The following is a 15,307-nucleotide window of genomic DNA, read 5'->3' on the forward strand; positions in this document are numbered from 1 at the left end:
CCAGGATCCAATTAAGGATCTCGCCTTGCATGTGGCCATCATGGCCCTTTTGAATTAACTAAGAACAGGTCCTTAGCCTCACTCCTGTTTGTCATTCATATTAATATTTTGAATGGTCTAAGCCAATTGGTTTGCAGAATAGCTCTTATTTTAGGTTTGTGTGATTTTTTTTTTTTCCTCTGCATGATTAGATTTAGACTAAACATTTTTGGCAGGAATACTACATAAGTGATAATTGCGTTCAACATCATAAGGCAAGTATATTGCCAGGTTAAGATTTGTAACAATTATTAGCAAAAAATTAAGATTAAGAGTTTTATTACAGATGAAATCTGTTTTGTGGGTGTTGAATATAACTTACGCTTAAATTGTCAGTTGAATTATTTTTGCAAAACTTTGTGTTCGTTACCAGTTATGACATTAGTTACTAGTTATAAAATGACTGCTATAATAGAAAGTTAATTTATCTCTTGGTAGTACTTTAGAGCGTGGCTTCTCCGTTTTGTGTATGTAAGTTAGGGCTGAAGGTTAGAGATGGGTCTCAGTCCCACTTTCCTGTTACCTTTTGCAAGCATTGTGGTTGATTGCCTAGTTTACTGAGAGCCGTTCCACACATTCTGAAATTCTGTTTGTTGTAAGTCACATTCTTTCGTAAGTTTAATTATGATTAGAAAAATTTGTCCTAATTCAAAAAACTACCCATGTTTTAGCCAGTGATTTCACTTAGGTAGTACTGGAAAGAAAGAGCCTGATTCAACAGGATGACTTGAACAATTGTTCTGAGTAGTTGTACTTACTTGGATTAATGTAACTTTAAATTTATTCAACAAAAATATATTTTGCATTGCTGTGTATATTATGAGAGCCACTAGGAATATAAAGATGAATAAGAGAAAGGTTGTGGTATCTTTATTTTTTGGAAGGTGGTGGTAAAATACATAACTTAAAAAATTATTAAAAGTAAAATTTATTCTTTAAAGTAATAAAAATATATTCTTTAAAAACTTAATATTAAGTGTAAAAATATTTATTTTAACATAGTAAGACATGCTGTATATAAAGTTTTTTTCTTTTGTATATCAAGTCTGAAGTAATATGGACATGAATAATGGGTATATTTATGTAATAGGAGGGAGAAGGAAGAAAATGTAACTAATTAGTGATATAATCTGGTATTATTGCTAAGGACATAAGAGAGCCACAACTTTAAATGAGATTGGAGAAAGGCTATTAAAATGAATAGATGACAAAGGCAAAATGTTTTGTGAGTTTATGCTTTTACCCTAGGGAAGCCATTTAATGGCTTATATTATTACTGGAGGCCCAGTGCATGATTGAATCATGCACGTGTAGGGTCCCCTACACACTTTTGCTTTTCGCGGTGGAGCTGGGTGCCTGTCCGCTGGTGCACCAGGCCTTTGGGAAGCCTCCGGCCCGGCTAGAGGCTTCTGAAAGGCCTGGTGCCGGAGCAGACAGGCACCCAGCTCCCCCACTTTTGATGGTCCGCGGCCACTGAGGGGGGCTACCGCGGACACCTGGCTACCCTGCTGTTGAGAGGCGCAGCTGGGTGTCCGCGGCAGGCCCCCTTAGCGGCCGCGGATTTGGCCGTTGAGAGGCGCAGGGGGCGGGAGTCCCGCCCCCTGCGCCTCTCAACAGAAGGGTAGCCCCCCTCAGTGGCAGCGGATCTGTGCCTCTCAATGGCTGGATAGGCCACCCCGAGTCCTGCCCCCCAGTCTCCTACCGCCCAATCGTGGGCGTAGCGGAGTGATGGTAATTTATATGTTACTCTATTATTAGATAGGATGTTTGTATATTTTAAAGGTGGTAACTTCTGAGAGCTTCTGCTAGCATTGCTTTATAATTTGTACTTACTAAAAATCAAATAACGTATAAAAGGAGGGAAACTGGGATAAACTGATAGACTTGGGGCATTGGGTGAAGTCCCAGGAGGAGATTTTGGTCGGATGCTGTCATTCTCTGGCAGTAGTGATTTGGTTGGTTTATCTCCAGATAATGTCTGACGCTGCTGCTTTTTGTGCTCTTTGATGCCTCACCTTATACCCTTACTGAGATGAGGACGGCAGGGTTGTCTGGTGCTGTTGAAAGAGGTTTCACTGCTGAAGGCATTAGAGGGTACTTTCAAAGATTCTACGACAGACCCTCAGGCAGAAAGGAAGTGACGACCACTTACTAGCCGCCTGCGATGTGTCGATGTGTCGGGCACTGTGCATCTTGTGCCTGCTATCTCATTTAATGCTCTTAGCAACCCTGCGGGGAGAACATTGAGATTGAGATTTGGAGAGTTCATGTAACTTGTCCGAGGCCACGGAACTAGTCCGCATCAGAACGGATTCCAGGTCCTGCGCTAGGCTTCCCTGTGCCCTGAGAACTTATGTGCCTTGCTTGAAAAATACAAAGTGCAGCAATATTATTCCTGCCTCATTTATAATGTTCTTAAATTTAAGAACATTTTAAAAGCCCATTTTTTTCTTTTCTCCTATTTGTTCTAACCTAGAATGTCATATTCTTGGGCTGTAGCAGTGGACAGTTTAAGAAGAAGTATACCCACTCTAAAGGGACTGTGAGTTTTATTGCTGCTTTAAAAAAATAATTCCCTGAAACAAAAATTCTATGAGTTGACTAATCTGTATGAAATGATAAACCTGTATGAAAGAATGACACTAAATTTGCTCATTATCTCTCACCTGACTATCACTTTTCTTCCTTCGCACCTCCGCTTCTCTCCCCACTCACCTCTAATCTCTTGTCTCCATGTGATTCTGGCATAGTAGCAACCATTGCAGTGATTTGGCTGGCTTGTCTGTACATAACAGGCTCCTAATGAGACTAAAATCCCTAATTTTCTAAGAAGATATAATAAAGCAATGAAGGTAGATTAAATGTGAATATTAAGTGTGTTATCTTTTACTTTTATGAAGAATGCTGAGTTCAGAGAAAAAATGAAAAGGAGTTATATCATATAAAACCTTCACAAATCCAAAACTTGGTCAGAGAAATTAAAAGGGTTAGAGCAAAAGTTAAATTATCCCTTGAGTGTTAGTGTTTGCAAGTATGTCTAATAATTCATTAATTTTGAAAAGCTGTGTTTTATTAAGGGTTTATTTTAACTTTTTAATTTGCTAAAGAAAAATAATCCAGTGTTGATTAGTGACAATATTATTTTAAGATATAGTTTACAAAATAGACTTTTACATGTTTAAAAAGTTCTTTGAATAGTTGCAAATCACTTATACTTTCATGCAGTTAAAGAATAGTATCATTTTTGCTACTGTCCAGAAAACCCATTTGATGAAATACTGTAAGAAATATAAATCTCTAGTTCTGCCCAATAGTTCAGTGCTGGTTGAGAATTTTCTTTAGAACTTGTTAGCTTACTATCAACTTAAAAGGCACAATAGTATAACTCAACAAAAATTTATCAGAAACTCTTGGTAACTCGAAGGATTAGAAATAGACTTAAATATATCAAGGACTAGCTACCAAGAAAGAAACTCACCAAAGAATGGTTTTTCTTTTTGAATTCTGAAATAAGGCTCTGTGTATGTTTGCATAAAAGCAGCAGCAGCAGCTATGCTAGGTAAAAACTTTAGAAGAGGCCCTGTTTGGAATGTGAAAGTATTGATAGAAAGGAGCACATAGATCAGAGAGGGATGTAGACTTTTTTTAACTTTTTCACTTAATATTAGCATTAGCATCATGATGTGTGTGCCTACTAAGTCAGGCTGGCCTACATAGATTTCATCAGTTCTGAAAAGACTGTGTCTTATTTACTGTGAGCCTTAAGTTCAGCAAATCCAGTTTTATATTCTTAATTCATAGGGCTTCCTACTATGAGATTTCAATTGATGATGGTCCCTGGGAAAAACAGAAGAGTTCAGGGCTCAATTTGTGCACTGGAACAGGATCAAAGGCCTGGTGAGTAACTCTGGATGCTGCTTATCAAGTTTTGTGAAATATTTTAAGTAACATGATGTACTCGTTATCTCCGATCGGCACATCTAAGGCCTCTGCTCCACAGGAGGCAGCCTGGCGGGGTGTGTTGGTGGCTCGGTTTCTGCCTCACTCATGGGTTGGGTCTAGAAGTCTTGCATTGACTTCTTAGACCACAGTGCAGCCTAGCTCTGGTCAGTTTGGCCCATCTCCCTAGATTTGTAAAGAGGAAAAAGAAGATGAGCAAAAACAAAGTCCATTACAAAAACCATGTGCTGGAGGTGTATGCCTGGAAGGTCTGATCAGAGCTAACCTGGGCTCCGGCGTCTTGTTTAGCCTGGAACCTCTTTCTGGGAAGTCTCTCTGCTTCGTACGTAGCACACACGCCGTCCTCCCCGACTTCTCCCTGTGGCAGCCTTCCCCTCCTGAGTACAGACTCGTGCTCTAAAATGACCTTGTGGGCAGAGGGGTAGTAGCTTTTCAAATTCAGTGCGTTTAAAATGGAATTTATTGTCTTTGGTTTTTCTGCCTGTGTTCCTTGCATTGCTTAATAGTATCACTGCTTACCCTGAGTTAATGCTCTAGAGAAAAACATTTTTCCTCCAAACCTTGCGTGCACCTTTGAGTCTCCCACAAACCAGTCTCTAAATCCAGTCAGTAGCACTTCTGAGATCCTCCCCCCCCCACCCCCTTTCATTGTCTACTGCCATTTCTTTGGCCTGGGACCCACTTTTTAGAGAATAGTCTTGTACCTGGCCCTTTATTCTTCAGGCTGTCATTCACCCTACCAACAAAGTATCATTTCTAAAATGTAGATAAAATATGACTGTACCCCTTCTGTGCTTTAAAACTTTCCTCAGCTCCTGACTGTGTTCAGATTACTCGGTCTGCCGTACAAGGCCCTTTAAGGATGACCTGAGGCTCCTTGCCAGCCTGCCACTGCTCTGCCCTCACCCTCCGCACAGGGCACAGTCTGCAGGCTCCTTGGAATTCTCAGCACAAGCCAGGTTCTCTCTGGGCTTTTGTTTTCACTCAATGCAACTTCTTTCTGCATTGAATACTTGAATGCTCTCCATTTTCCATCCACTGGCTGAAAAATCCAGTCTTCAAACGTCATTCTCTCTGTAGGAAAACTATTAGGACTTAGATTTTTTTTTCATGAGCACAATTAACCCCTTTTTTGTCCTCTCTAGCACTTTTTCTCTTGGCACTTACCACATTACTAGTTATCTAGTACAGCGGTCTCCAACGGGTGGTCCGCAGACCACTGGTGGTCGGTGAGGTCCTAAAGGTTGGCGACCACTGATCTAGGAAGCTCACACCCAGCTAGTTTGAACTACTTGAGGCATTTAGGATGGGGTCTAGTGTCGTTTTTCCCCCTGCTTAATTTTTTGTGGGCATATCATAGTCCCTAGCACATATTCATGCAGATATATTTTTAAAAAATATATTTTATTGATTTTTTACAGAGAGGAAGAGAGAGGGATAGAGAGTTAGAAACATCGATGAGAGAGAAACATCGATCAGCTGCCTCTTGCACACCTCCCACTGGGGATGTGCCTGCAACCAAGGTACATGCCGTTGACTGGAATCGAACCTGGGACCCTTGAGTCCGCAGGCCGACGCTCTATCCACTGAGCCAAACCGGCTCCGGCGATGCAGATATTTTTTGAATAAAGACTACATGCTCACAAATAGTGCTTTTGAAACTATGATCTTAAGTTTGGGTCGTTTAAAATGGAGTTTTAGTTCCTATTTTTCAGCATTACTTTTTAAAACCTTTTATTGTGAAAAATTTAAATATATACAAGAATAGGAAAAATAGTATAATGAATCCCCATGTCCAATCTTGTGTTTTCTCTGTTCCCCTATATATTCTTTCATCCTATAAAGATCTTTTGTTGTTGTTTTTGTTGTTAACCCTCACTCAAGGGTATTTTTCCATTGATTTTTTTTAGAGAGTGTGGAAGGGAAGGGGATAGGCAGAGAGAGAGAAACATCAATGTGAGAGAGACACTTCGACTGGTTGCCTCCTGCACGCACCTGACTGAGGTGGGGATTGAGCCTGCAACCGAGGCATGTGCTCTTCACTGGAATCGAACCCAGGACCCTCAGTACGTGGGCCAATGCTTTATCCACTGAGCCAAACCAGTTAGGGTTATAAAGACCTATTTGGAAGCAAATTTTCTGACATCATATCACTTGCTTCATAAGTAGTCAGTAACTTAACATATTTTTAAAAAATCCCAGACTTAGTCAAATAAATGAACCTTTAGGGGAAAAATGAGAAGTATCATTTTAAAACATTGGTTGCCTTGGCCAGTGTGGCTCAGTTGATTTGGTGTCATCTCGTGCAGAAAGGTTGCCAGTTCAATTCCTGGTCAGGGCACATACCTGGATTGTGGACTTGATCCCCAGTAGGGGTATGCAGGTGTCTCTGAATCGTTGCATTATCATCTTGGTTCCCTTCCCATTGGGGGACATGATTTGCTACATACACGGGGAGATGCACTACACAGTGGGATCCTACGTTTCTGTTAGTTCTTAAGACTGTCTCCATCCTCCACACATTCTGTCGTAGCGGACGTCAGGGTGAGGGTGCTCGTAAGTGAAGAAAGTTTTGCTAGCCAGTGAAGATCTGAGACCCAAGGTATGTCTGATTTCCCATGGGAATTTAATACGGTAAAGGAGCTAGAAAAAAAAAGTGATCATGTGCTAGCTAACACTTGCTTAGTCATGTAGTTTGTTTTGATGTAGAATATGAACCACTTCTAAAGGTAGGATGAATTGGCTGAGATCCAGGTCCTAACCACAGGAAATTAGTCTTAATTTAATCCTAATTCAGAGGACTTAGTTTGGGTTGGTTTTAATAGGAAAGTGGTATTCCTAATAATAGGAATCTAGGAATATTACAGCAAATCTTCTTAGCCCTTTGTTTTTCTAAGTTAAATCTTAACTATGGTCAGGAGATATTACTTACTAAAATATTTTGTCCTCTATATATATTTAATTCAATGGAACCCTACTAAACATAGCTCATTTTTATGTGACTTTTAGATTTAAAATAGAATTCTAAAACAGTATCTTCCAAAAATGTGATATTCACAGGAATCAGAATATAACATACATATCCCTTGCATTTGGCATTTTCATTTAGTGCTGAGTTCTTGCCATGAGCCAGGTGGTGCCCTAAGTGCTCTATGGCTCATAGCATGTGAGAGATAGGTATTGGGAACTTACACTAAAGAATAAGACAGTCAGGACACTTGAACTATTTTGTTTTATTACCAGACTAGTACCCGGGTGCCCAGATTTGTGCACATTGACAGGAAATTAATTAGAAGGTGGCCGGTGGGGCAGGACTAGGCAAGATGGGCCAGACACGCCCTGGAGCCAACTCCCACAGTCCCTCCCCTGCCGGCTGCACCTTCGGCTTGGCTCAAAGGGTGTCTGCCGAGTGAGCGGGGTCCCTCGGCCTGGCCTCCAGGGATCCGGCTGAAACCGGCTCCGACATCCCCCGAGGGGTCCCGGATTGCAAGAGGACGGTTCTAGGGTGACGCATCCCAGAATCAGGCTCCCTCCTCTGGTTCCAGGGTGTATCACCCGAGAGCCACCACTGCCAAGTCTCTGTAGCTTGGCAGTTCCTGCATCGAGCGCCTTCCCCTTGGTGGTCAGTGTGCATCATACCTACTGGATGGTCGGATGGTCGTTTAGCCTTTTATATATATAGATCAGTGGTCACCAACCTTTCGGACCTCATGGACCACCAGTGGTCCACAGACCAGCAGTTGGCGACCACTGATAAAGATAGCAGGTATGAGCAAAGGCACACAGGTGAGAATGAGCTTGGTGTGTCAGAGTGTGAAATCGGACAGGTGATAGTGAAGAAGAGGCCGGGGCCAGATTTTAGATTTTTTTTTAAAATATGTATTTTATTGATTTTTTTACAGAGAGGAAGGGAGAGGGATAGAAACATCGATGAGAGAGACATTGATCAGCTGCCTCCTGCACACCTCCTACTGGGTATGTGCCCGCAACCAAGGTATATGCCCTTGACTGGAATTGAACCTGGGACCTTTCAGTCCGCAGGCCAACGCTCTATCCACTGAACCAAACTGGTTAGGGCCAGATTTTAGATTTTTATAGCAGAGGGATTTGGTTTGTGAATGACCCCAAATTTTTAATTAAAAAGTTTGTGTATATGCATTTTTCTTAAAAGATTTCAAAATGGTTTCACATTTTTTAAAATGTATAGAAGATAGGGTTAGAATGGTATATGTATTTATTATCCCCCCTCAAAAAAGTTAAGAGTCACTGGATTAGGTTAGAGTTGTATGACTCTTTATGTTATTCCTTTTCATTAGGATTGTTTGCTGATGCCATGTGAGAAGAGTATGAAGCAGTGGAATAATTCTAAGAGTTCTAGAACAATTGTTTTGTTTTTAAACTTGCTTTAATCTTTAAAGACCCTAGGACAGTGGTCGGCAAACTCATTAGTCAACAGAGCCAAATATCAACAGTACAACGATTGAAAATTTTTTTGAGAGCCACATTTTTTAAACTTAAACTTCTTCTAACGCCACTTCTTCAAAATAGACTCGCCCAGGCCGTGGTTTTTTGTGGAAGAGCCACACTCAAGGGGCCAAAGAGACGCATGTGGCTCGCGAGCCGCCGTTTGCCGACCACTGCCCTAGGACAGAGCTACTTTTAAAAGTTATTCTTGTTTGTGTTAACATTTGTTTGTAAGTGGTTAAGTTAGGTATCATACTAGCAAAGGATTTCTCACCTTTAAGGAAACTATTTTATGACTTAATACTTAACGTTAAAAATATGTTAAATAGTACAAAAGAGTGTACAATGAAAAGCTAGTCTCTTTAATTTCAAATTTCTAGTACTAATCTCCAGGCACAATCATCAAATATATGTATAATTGTTTTTTTAATATAAATAAAACAGGAAAGTAACATATGGCTGCCGGCCTCGGAGGGAGCCCCAGGCTTGGCTCCGCTCCAGGCTACAAAGTTTCAATTGTAAAGGAAAATAAATTCCAGATACCAGGGCCTCCGCTTGGGTTGCCTGGGGGCGTGGCCGGCCTGCAAACCACCACAGGCCCCTCGCTCAGGCCGACTCACACCCCAAGGGAACCCCCATCCTCATCCGGGACACCCTTCAGGGCAAACAGCTGGCCCCCACCCCTGTACCAGGCCTCTATCTATCTAATAAAAGAGTAATCTGCAGATTGATCATCACTGCAACACACAATATGGCTGCCCCCATGTGGTCAAAGATCCTGCCCCCATTGGACACAAGATGGCCACCACAAGATGGCCAGCAGAAGAGGGCAGTTGGGAGGCACCCAGCCTGCAAGGGAGGGCAGTTGAAGGGACCAGGCCTGCAAGGGCGGGCAGTTGGAGGTGATCAACCCTGCAGGAGAGGGCAGTTAGGGGTGACTCTATATAATGCCTTCAGTTTTTTAACTTAACATATTGGTTATCTCTACATATCAGCACATTTAGTTCTATTTTATTCTTTAATATCTACATAGTACTCCGCTGAATAGCTAGAATTTATTTAACCAGCTTCCTATTGCTACATATATTTGAGTTTTGCTACATAGTTGTTTTGCTATAAACAATGCCTCTGTAAAATTCTTGTGTGTCCTTGTGTACTATATATGAAAGTATCTCTTACAATAAATTATTAGATCGAAGAATATATTCTATTTAAATTTTAATAGTGCAGAATTGCTCTTTGATGGCAACTCCTATACTTCTTTTCCCATACCCATGCCAATACATTATCAGTTTTTAATTCTTGCACATCTGAGAAAAACCTTGTTTTAATTGTATGTTTTAATTTGTATTAAGTATGAGTAAGAATGAGCATTTTTTTTTTCATATTGGTCTATCAACTGGCCATGTACTTGGCCCACTTTTTAAAACTGGGTGAAGTGGATGTTGTCTTTGGTTGTTTTCCTGATAATTTCTAAAAGTTCATTGTATGTTAAGTAGATTATTCCTTTTTCATTTATAGTATGTTTTTAGAATTAAAACAAGAAAGAATTTATGTGGTGTTTGTTTCTAGGTCATTCAATATTAACAGGGTTGCAACTCAGGCTGTGGAAGATGTTTTAAATATTGGTGAGTACCAAAATAGCTATTATGTATTATAATTACAATATACCATAGAATGTATATGTTTTATGCTGTGTTAGCTATTACATGATACAAAACATTTAATTAATATATTTTCCCTCTTTCCTTTTTCAATAGCAAAACGACAAGGAAGTTTAAGTCTTCCATTGAACAGAGAACTGGTAGAGAAAGGTCAGTGACAAATGATCTTAATTACTAAGTTTCATTTAAATTCTGTATTGACTTTAGGATGTTATTGTGATGTGTTACTTGTCTATTTAGCAAAGCACAGTCCTTTTTTGTCTCAAACATGCTTTAATATCCCTTTAAATATATGTAAACAATAAAAATTTAAAACGACAAAAGTCATAATATAAATGTGTTACATTATGATTTTTGTCAACCATAAAACATAACCTTTGTGTCAGAAACAGCATAACTGCAGCTATGTCTGGGGGAATAGGAAAATACAGAAAACACACATGTGGCAAATAGGAAATGCACACCTAAATCCGGGTGCCGTTCATGTCCTCTGGAGGAGGGGGAGTCCACCGAGCTGTGAGTGCTTATCTTCCCATTCACTGGAGTGTTCTGCTTGACCCTCACCTGCCTACTCCTGCCCAGTTACCTCAGGGTCCCTTTAAGAGAACTAGTCCTGTGGAGAGAAAGGATACTGGTCAGGGAATGGAAAGATCTGGGTTCCAATCCCAGGCCAACCGGTGCCTGACTGAAGCCTGGGCAGGGCTGTGATTCTCTCCTCCACTCCCTCTGCTGTAAAATGAGGAGGGCAGGTCGATCACTGGTGCCTGGGGACTCTTCAGCTTTGTTCTTTAAATTTTATTTTAAAAAATATTTAAATCTTAAATTCTGAAAAACAATGTTCCTTCGATTTACATATGAAATTTTAATACACTGAAGTCCACTCATTTACCAGGATCAATGTTGTAGACCTCAAACTAAAGCTTTTCTTACTGTGAGTTTAATTGAAGAGTATCCTTTGATATGAAGGTGTAAATTCCTTTAAAAAACAACAAAAAGCCCAAACATATTTATAGTTACATCTACCTTCTTTTGTAAGGATTTCTTAACATATAAACCCCAAGTAAAATACTGACACAAAATGGATATCAACGCATATAGGATTAAAACTGTCATTCATCCATAAACACAAACACTTGAATTGAGAGTTATTAGAGTAACTTCATTCTTGTTGGTTGCCTTTAAAATGATTTAGCAATACATGGTAAAGTGTCAGTTCATATATTTGTATATCTGGATTTCTACATAAGAATTCCTTCATTGGGCAGATGATTTGCCTTTAAGTTAGTTTGAAAACAGGACTAAATCTCTGAATTCCCTTTCATTTCTCTAAATTGGACTCTATTTCTTCCTCTCAATTTGAGATCTGACAGATTATTTTAATCATGGTGTATGAGCTAGCATTAGCATTAAATCTATATAAAAGAAAAAAATTAGGCATTTATAGTAATTGAGTCTTTATTATGTAATTTAACTTAAAACATAATGTATATAGATCAACTGACATTTTATCAGGTATGTAAATTAATTTAAGGGTACATACAAAATAAAGTGGTTGGTTTTTCCCTTAATAAACAAACTGTTTTGTGAATGAACGTTATTCCTTTGAAGATCTGTCTTCGGAAGCAGTAGTGAGTGCCAGGGCCGTGGTCACAGACACTCTGGACCTACTTTCTTCAGAGCCAGCACGTACTTTATGTGTGTGTTCCCAGAGAGGCAAATTCTTTTTTTAAAAAAATAGATTTTTAAAAGAACCCAAAAATTCAAATGAAATTTTGGAAAATACAGATTATCTGATGGTTTTATAATGTCTTTTAATGTGCTACTAAACTGATCATTCTGTCAGCCTGAGTTCGTCGTGCCGTTGTCTTGACCCAGATTGTGCGTTGCCTGCCAACTGTGATGTGCCTCTTGACGGAGATCGCAGGTCCCAACCTGTCTTGAATGATGGCATTTTCAGAAGTGAAAGCACATTGCTGGTCATTTTTGAGATTGCATTTTATATCAAGACTTTAACTTATACTTATGAACTCTTTGACATGATCTTTTGGAAAAGAACTTGGCAGGGGAAATATGGCAACTCAAGTTCCATTTTTATGTGCCATAAACTAGTTCCTCTATTTTTGTTTAATTACTAGCTTTGAATTCCACCCCCCCCCCCCAAAAAAAAAAGTACCTATTTCCTTTATATTGTGAGTGATGTACGGTTCTGTGGACTAATCTTGGAACCTAATCCTCATTTATGAAGTTGTTGTTGTTTTTTAATGGAACTTGTAGTGAGTTCCAAGGCACTTGATACCAAACAGAGCTGTGGAACAGAACTGCTTCTAAGTTGGGGATAGCATCCATTTTTCATTTTGCACTTCTCAGGTGACCATCTGTTATTGAATGTGCTAACACTGGCTTCTTCTTTCCTCATAGTAACAAACGAATATAATGAATCGCTGCTCTATAGTCCGGAAGAACCAAAAATCCTTTTCAGTATTCGAGAACCAATAGCAAACAGAGTCTTCTCCAGCAGTCGCCAGCGCTGTTTCACCTCAAAGTAAGCAAGCTACCGGAGTCTGAGTGTGAGGCTTTCCTCCCTGTAATTACCCTTATTTTAAGGTATTTCAACTGAGTCTGGTGGGGCAACAACTGAGCTGTGGGACTCATGAGCTGTGATGCTGACCTGGCTTAAATGACATTCTTTCTAACCGAATGTGCCGTTTTAGCAACACAAAAATGTAAATGAATAGAAGGGGCATAGTTACTTACTTGGGTGATGCAGATTTTTTTTTCTAAAGTATTTAGACCACAAGATTATATTATCATTTTAAAAGAAACTGACTGGAAAGTAACCTTTTTTCATGTGCTGTGGAATAAAAGCAGGACAGACACTTCTAAAACCTACCCTGTATAGCAGTATACCTTTAGAGTAGGACTCGTGTCTTTTCCCTCCCACTTTAAAAATTATGGGTTTTAAAGAAACCTTATAGTTAAGAAAACTTATTTCATGAGATGTTGCTTTCTGCTTAGGGTCTGTGTCCGTTCTCGTTGTTGGGATGCCTGTATGGTTGTGGATGGAGGCACTTCTTTTGAGTTTAATGATGGAGCAATTGCTTCAATGATGATCAATAAAGAAGATGAGCTTCGAACTGTGCTTCTAGAACAGTGAAGGATTTCCTCAGACGAGACTTTGACTACCAGGAAAATACTTGCACTGCTGAGACAGACTACCGGTCAGAAAGCTCCTCTTGGGTTATTGTTGAGTCTGGTCGGCCCTGGGCTCAAAGGTGACTAAGAAAGTGAGATCTGTCTTATTCTTCTGTTGGGTTCTGATGGAAAAGATGTTCACTGTGTAAGAAAGTAGATGGACTAAACTTTAGAATTGATACCAGTGACATTTCTATATTACTTAGGAGTGGTATTCAAGAGTACTTGGTATGGTTTAAATTTAGAGGTGGGTTCCAAATAAAGGATTAAATGTTTCCTTCCTTTTCCTCCTAACTGTGTGGAATTGGTCAGAACAACACCTATCATTAGTATATCACCTTCAAAGTATATATTTTTATAGCACCTAAAAATCAAGATTTAAAGAAATTTTTGATGGAGAATTTTGATAAATCCTGACATTGACCTAATTGAAGTAGGTAAACGTGTTTTTCTATGTGCTAAGAATTTTCTAATTTCAGAACACAATGATATTATTATGACTCTATTGATTTAAGAAGTTCAAACAATCATTTTTTAAAGATTATTTATAGTTTTCATTTGCCTTTCAGGTTAATTTTGACAATGCAGGGTGAATTGAAGTACATATATATAACTGGACAGAATCATGATGATGTTACAAATTAATTATCCCATAGCTATTTTAGGTGATAGGCAATTTTTTAAAAATGACTTGAATCTAATAGATTTCTTCCATATTTAAAACTCTTTAACATGGATTCAAAGACTAAAAGGATGAACTGATTAAGCCATATTCTGCTAGGAGTTTGGTCAAACCTTTCAAAACTATTTTTATTTACTTTTAATACCACGGTAGTTTTCACCTAGCTCATATTCCGTTTTCACATTAGCTTTGGAGGATAAAATGTTATGGCCTTTTGTTCCCCCATGAGAATTTATTTTTTTTCTAATTCTTGACCTACTTATATGTAACCCTACATTTTTCACAAAAAGCACCTATTGCTGCATCTTGAAATCATTGGTAGTCTCATGCCATTTATTCAATCATTGAAATATTTATTGAATACCCATTCTGTGCCATGTACTGGTTCAGTTGCCGGGTATTCAGTGATGAATGGAATGGACTATCCTGATAGAACGTGAGTCAAATGAGCTCAGAAATAAATTCTGTAAAAGCGAGGACGGATAATCAAATTGAGTACTCCTAGTTTTGCCAACATTTAACATGTTCTTGTCAAACTTTTAATATAAATGTTACTACACAAAAGTAATCTAGGCTTTGATGTATATCCAGAACAAGAATCTGTTTTTCTTTTCCTAGTTAAGAGTATCTGTATACTCATTAGCAAACAGTTAACACGATGCATTCAGTAAATATTAGCGTTTTCCCAGAGCTGGTCTAGTTTCTGGTTTGATTTACAAGTGATATATTAAGATCTACTTTACAAAGTGAAATTCCACAGTATAGAAACGCCCTGAATAAGTTTAAAATGCCTTCTTGACAAAAATGCTAACTCCATCTTTAATATCCAGGTAATCTGTCCATGTGGTACCATAGATCTGTAACATATTAATAGGTAACCTGCTGTGTAAAATTGTTCGTAAGCCATATTTCAAAGGTTTAAAAATTGCTTAATGTTCTCCATTTGCAATATAACTCCTAATATTTCTGCTATGTGGTGGGGATTTATTTGTAAGAGATGATGAGAAGCAAAGGATGTTAGAATAGCAAAAATGTTTTTTGAATTAACCTTTAATGGCAACAAGATGTGAATAAAAGTAAACTATTGTTATCTCTTCCTTTTTATTTCATTTACTTCCTTAATTCTCTTGGAGTCGTTATTTGAAAACCTGGCTTTCCCAAAATGTGATGTTTCAGAAGTCTTTTCCCCCACTGGTATGCATTACTCTTTGCCCTGTTGACTTCATTCACTGCTAATCTGACAGAGAACCATGATTTGTTATATAATTGAGGATAAATGCTTGCCCTGAAGTGTAGAGACTCTTCA

The 15,307-nt window shown here is 38.9% G+C and overlaps 1 protein-coding gene across 3 annotated transcripts in view; it reads left to right on the forward strand.

Annotated features, from left to right (window-relative positions):
* Nucleotides 1–15,091, forward strand: part of NADK2 (NAD kinase 2, mitochondrial) — a 35,751-nt gene extending 20,660 nt beyond the window's left edge. For 2 of the 3 annotated variants that reach the window (XM_054715319.1, XM_054715321.1), the window contains exons 8-13: nucleotides 2,516–2,581; nucleotides 3,841–3,936; nucleotides 10,036–10,091; nucleotides 10,224–10,277; nucleotides 12,546–12,669; nucleotides 13,143–15,091. In XM_054715319.1, the coding sequence (XP_054571294.1) occupies nucleotides 2,516–2,581; nucleotides 3,841–3,936; nucleotides 10,036–10,091; nucleotides 10,224–10,277; nucleotides 12,546–12,669; nucleotides 13,143–13,281 (535 nt within the window). In that variant the 3' untranslated portion in view covers nucleotides 13,282–15,091. The remainder of the gene's footprint in view (nucleotides 1–2,515; nucleotides 2,582–3,840; nucleotides 3,937–10,035; nucleotides 10,092–10,223; nucleotides 10,278–12,545; nucleotides 12,670–13,142) is intronic. The other variant, XM_054715320.1, reaches the window with a different exon arrangement.
* Nucleotides 15,092–15,307: the final 216 nt, after the last annotated feature.

This window comes from Eptesicus fuscus, chromosome 4 (assembly GCF_027574615.1).
Source record: "Eptesicus fuscus isolate TK198812 chromosome 4, DD_ASM_mEF_20220401, whole genome shotgun sequence".
Classification (NCBI taxonomy): Eukaryota; Metazoa; Chordata; class Mammalia; order Chiroptera; family Vespertilionidae; genus Eptesicus; species Eptesicus fuscus.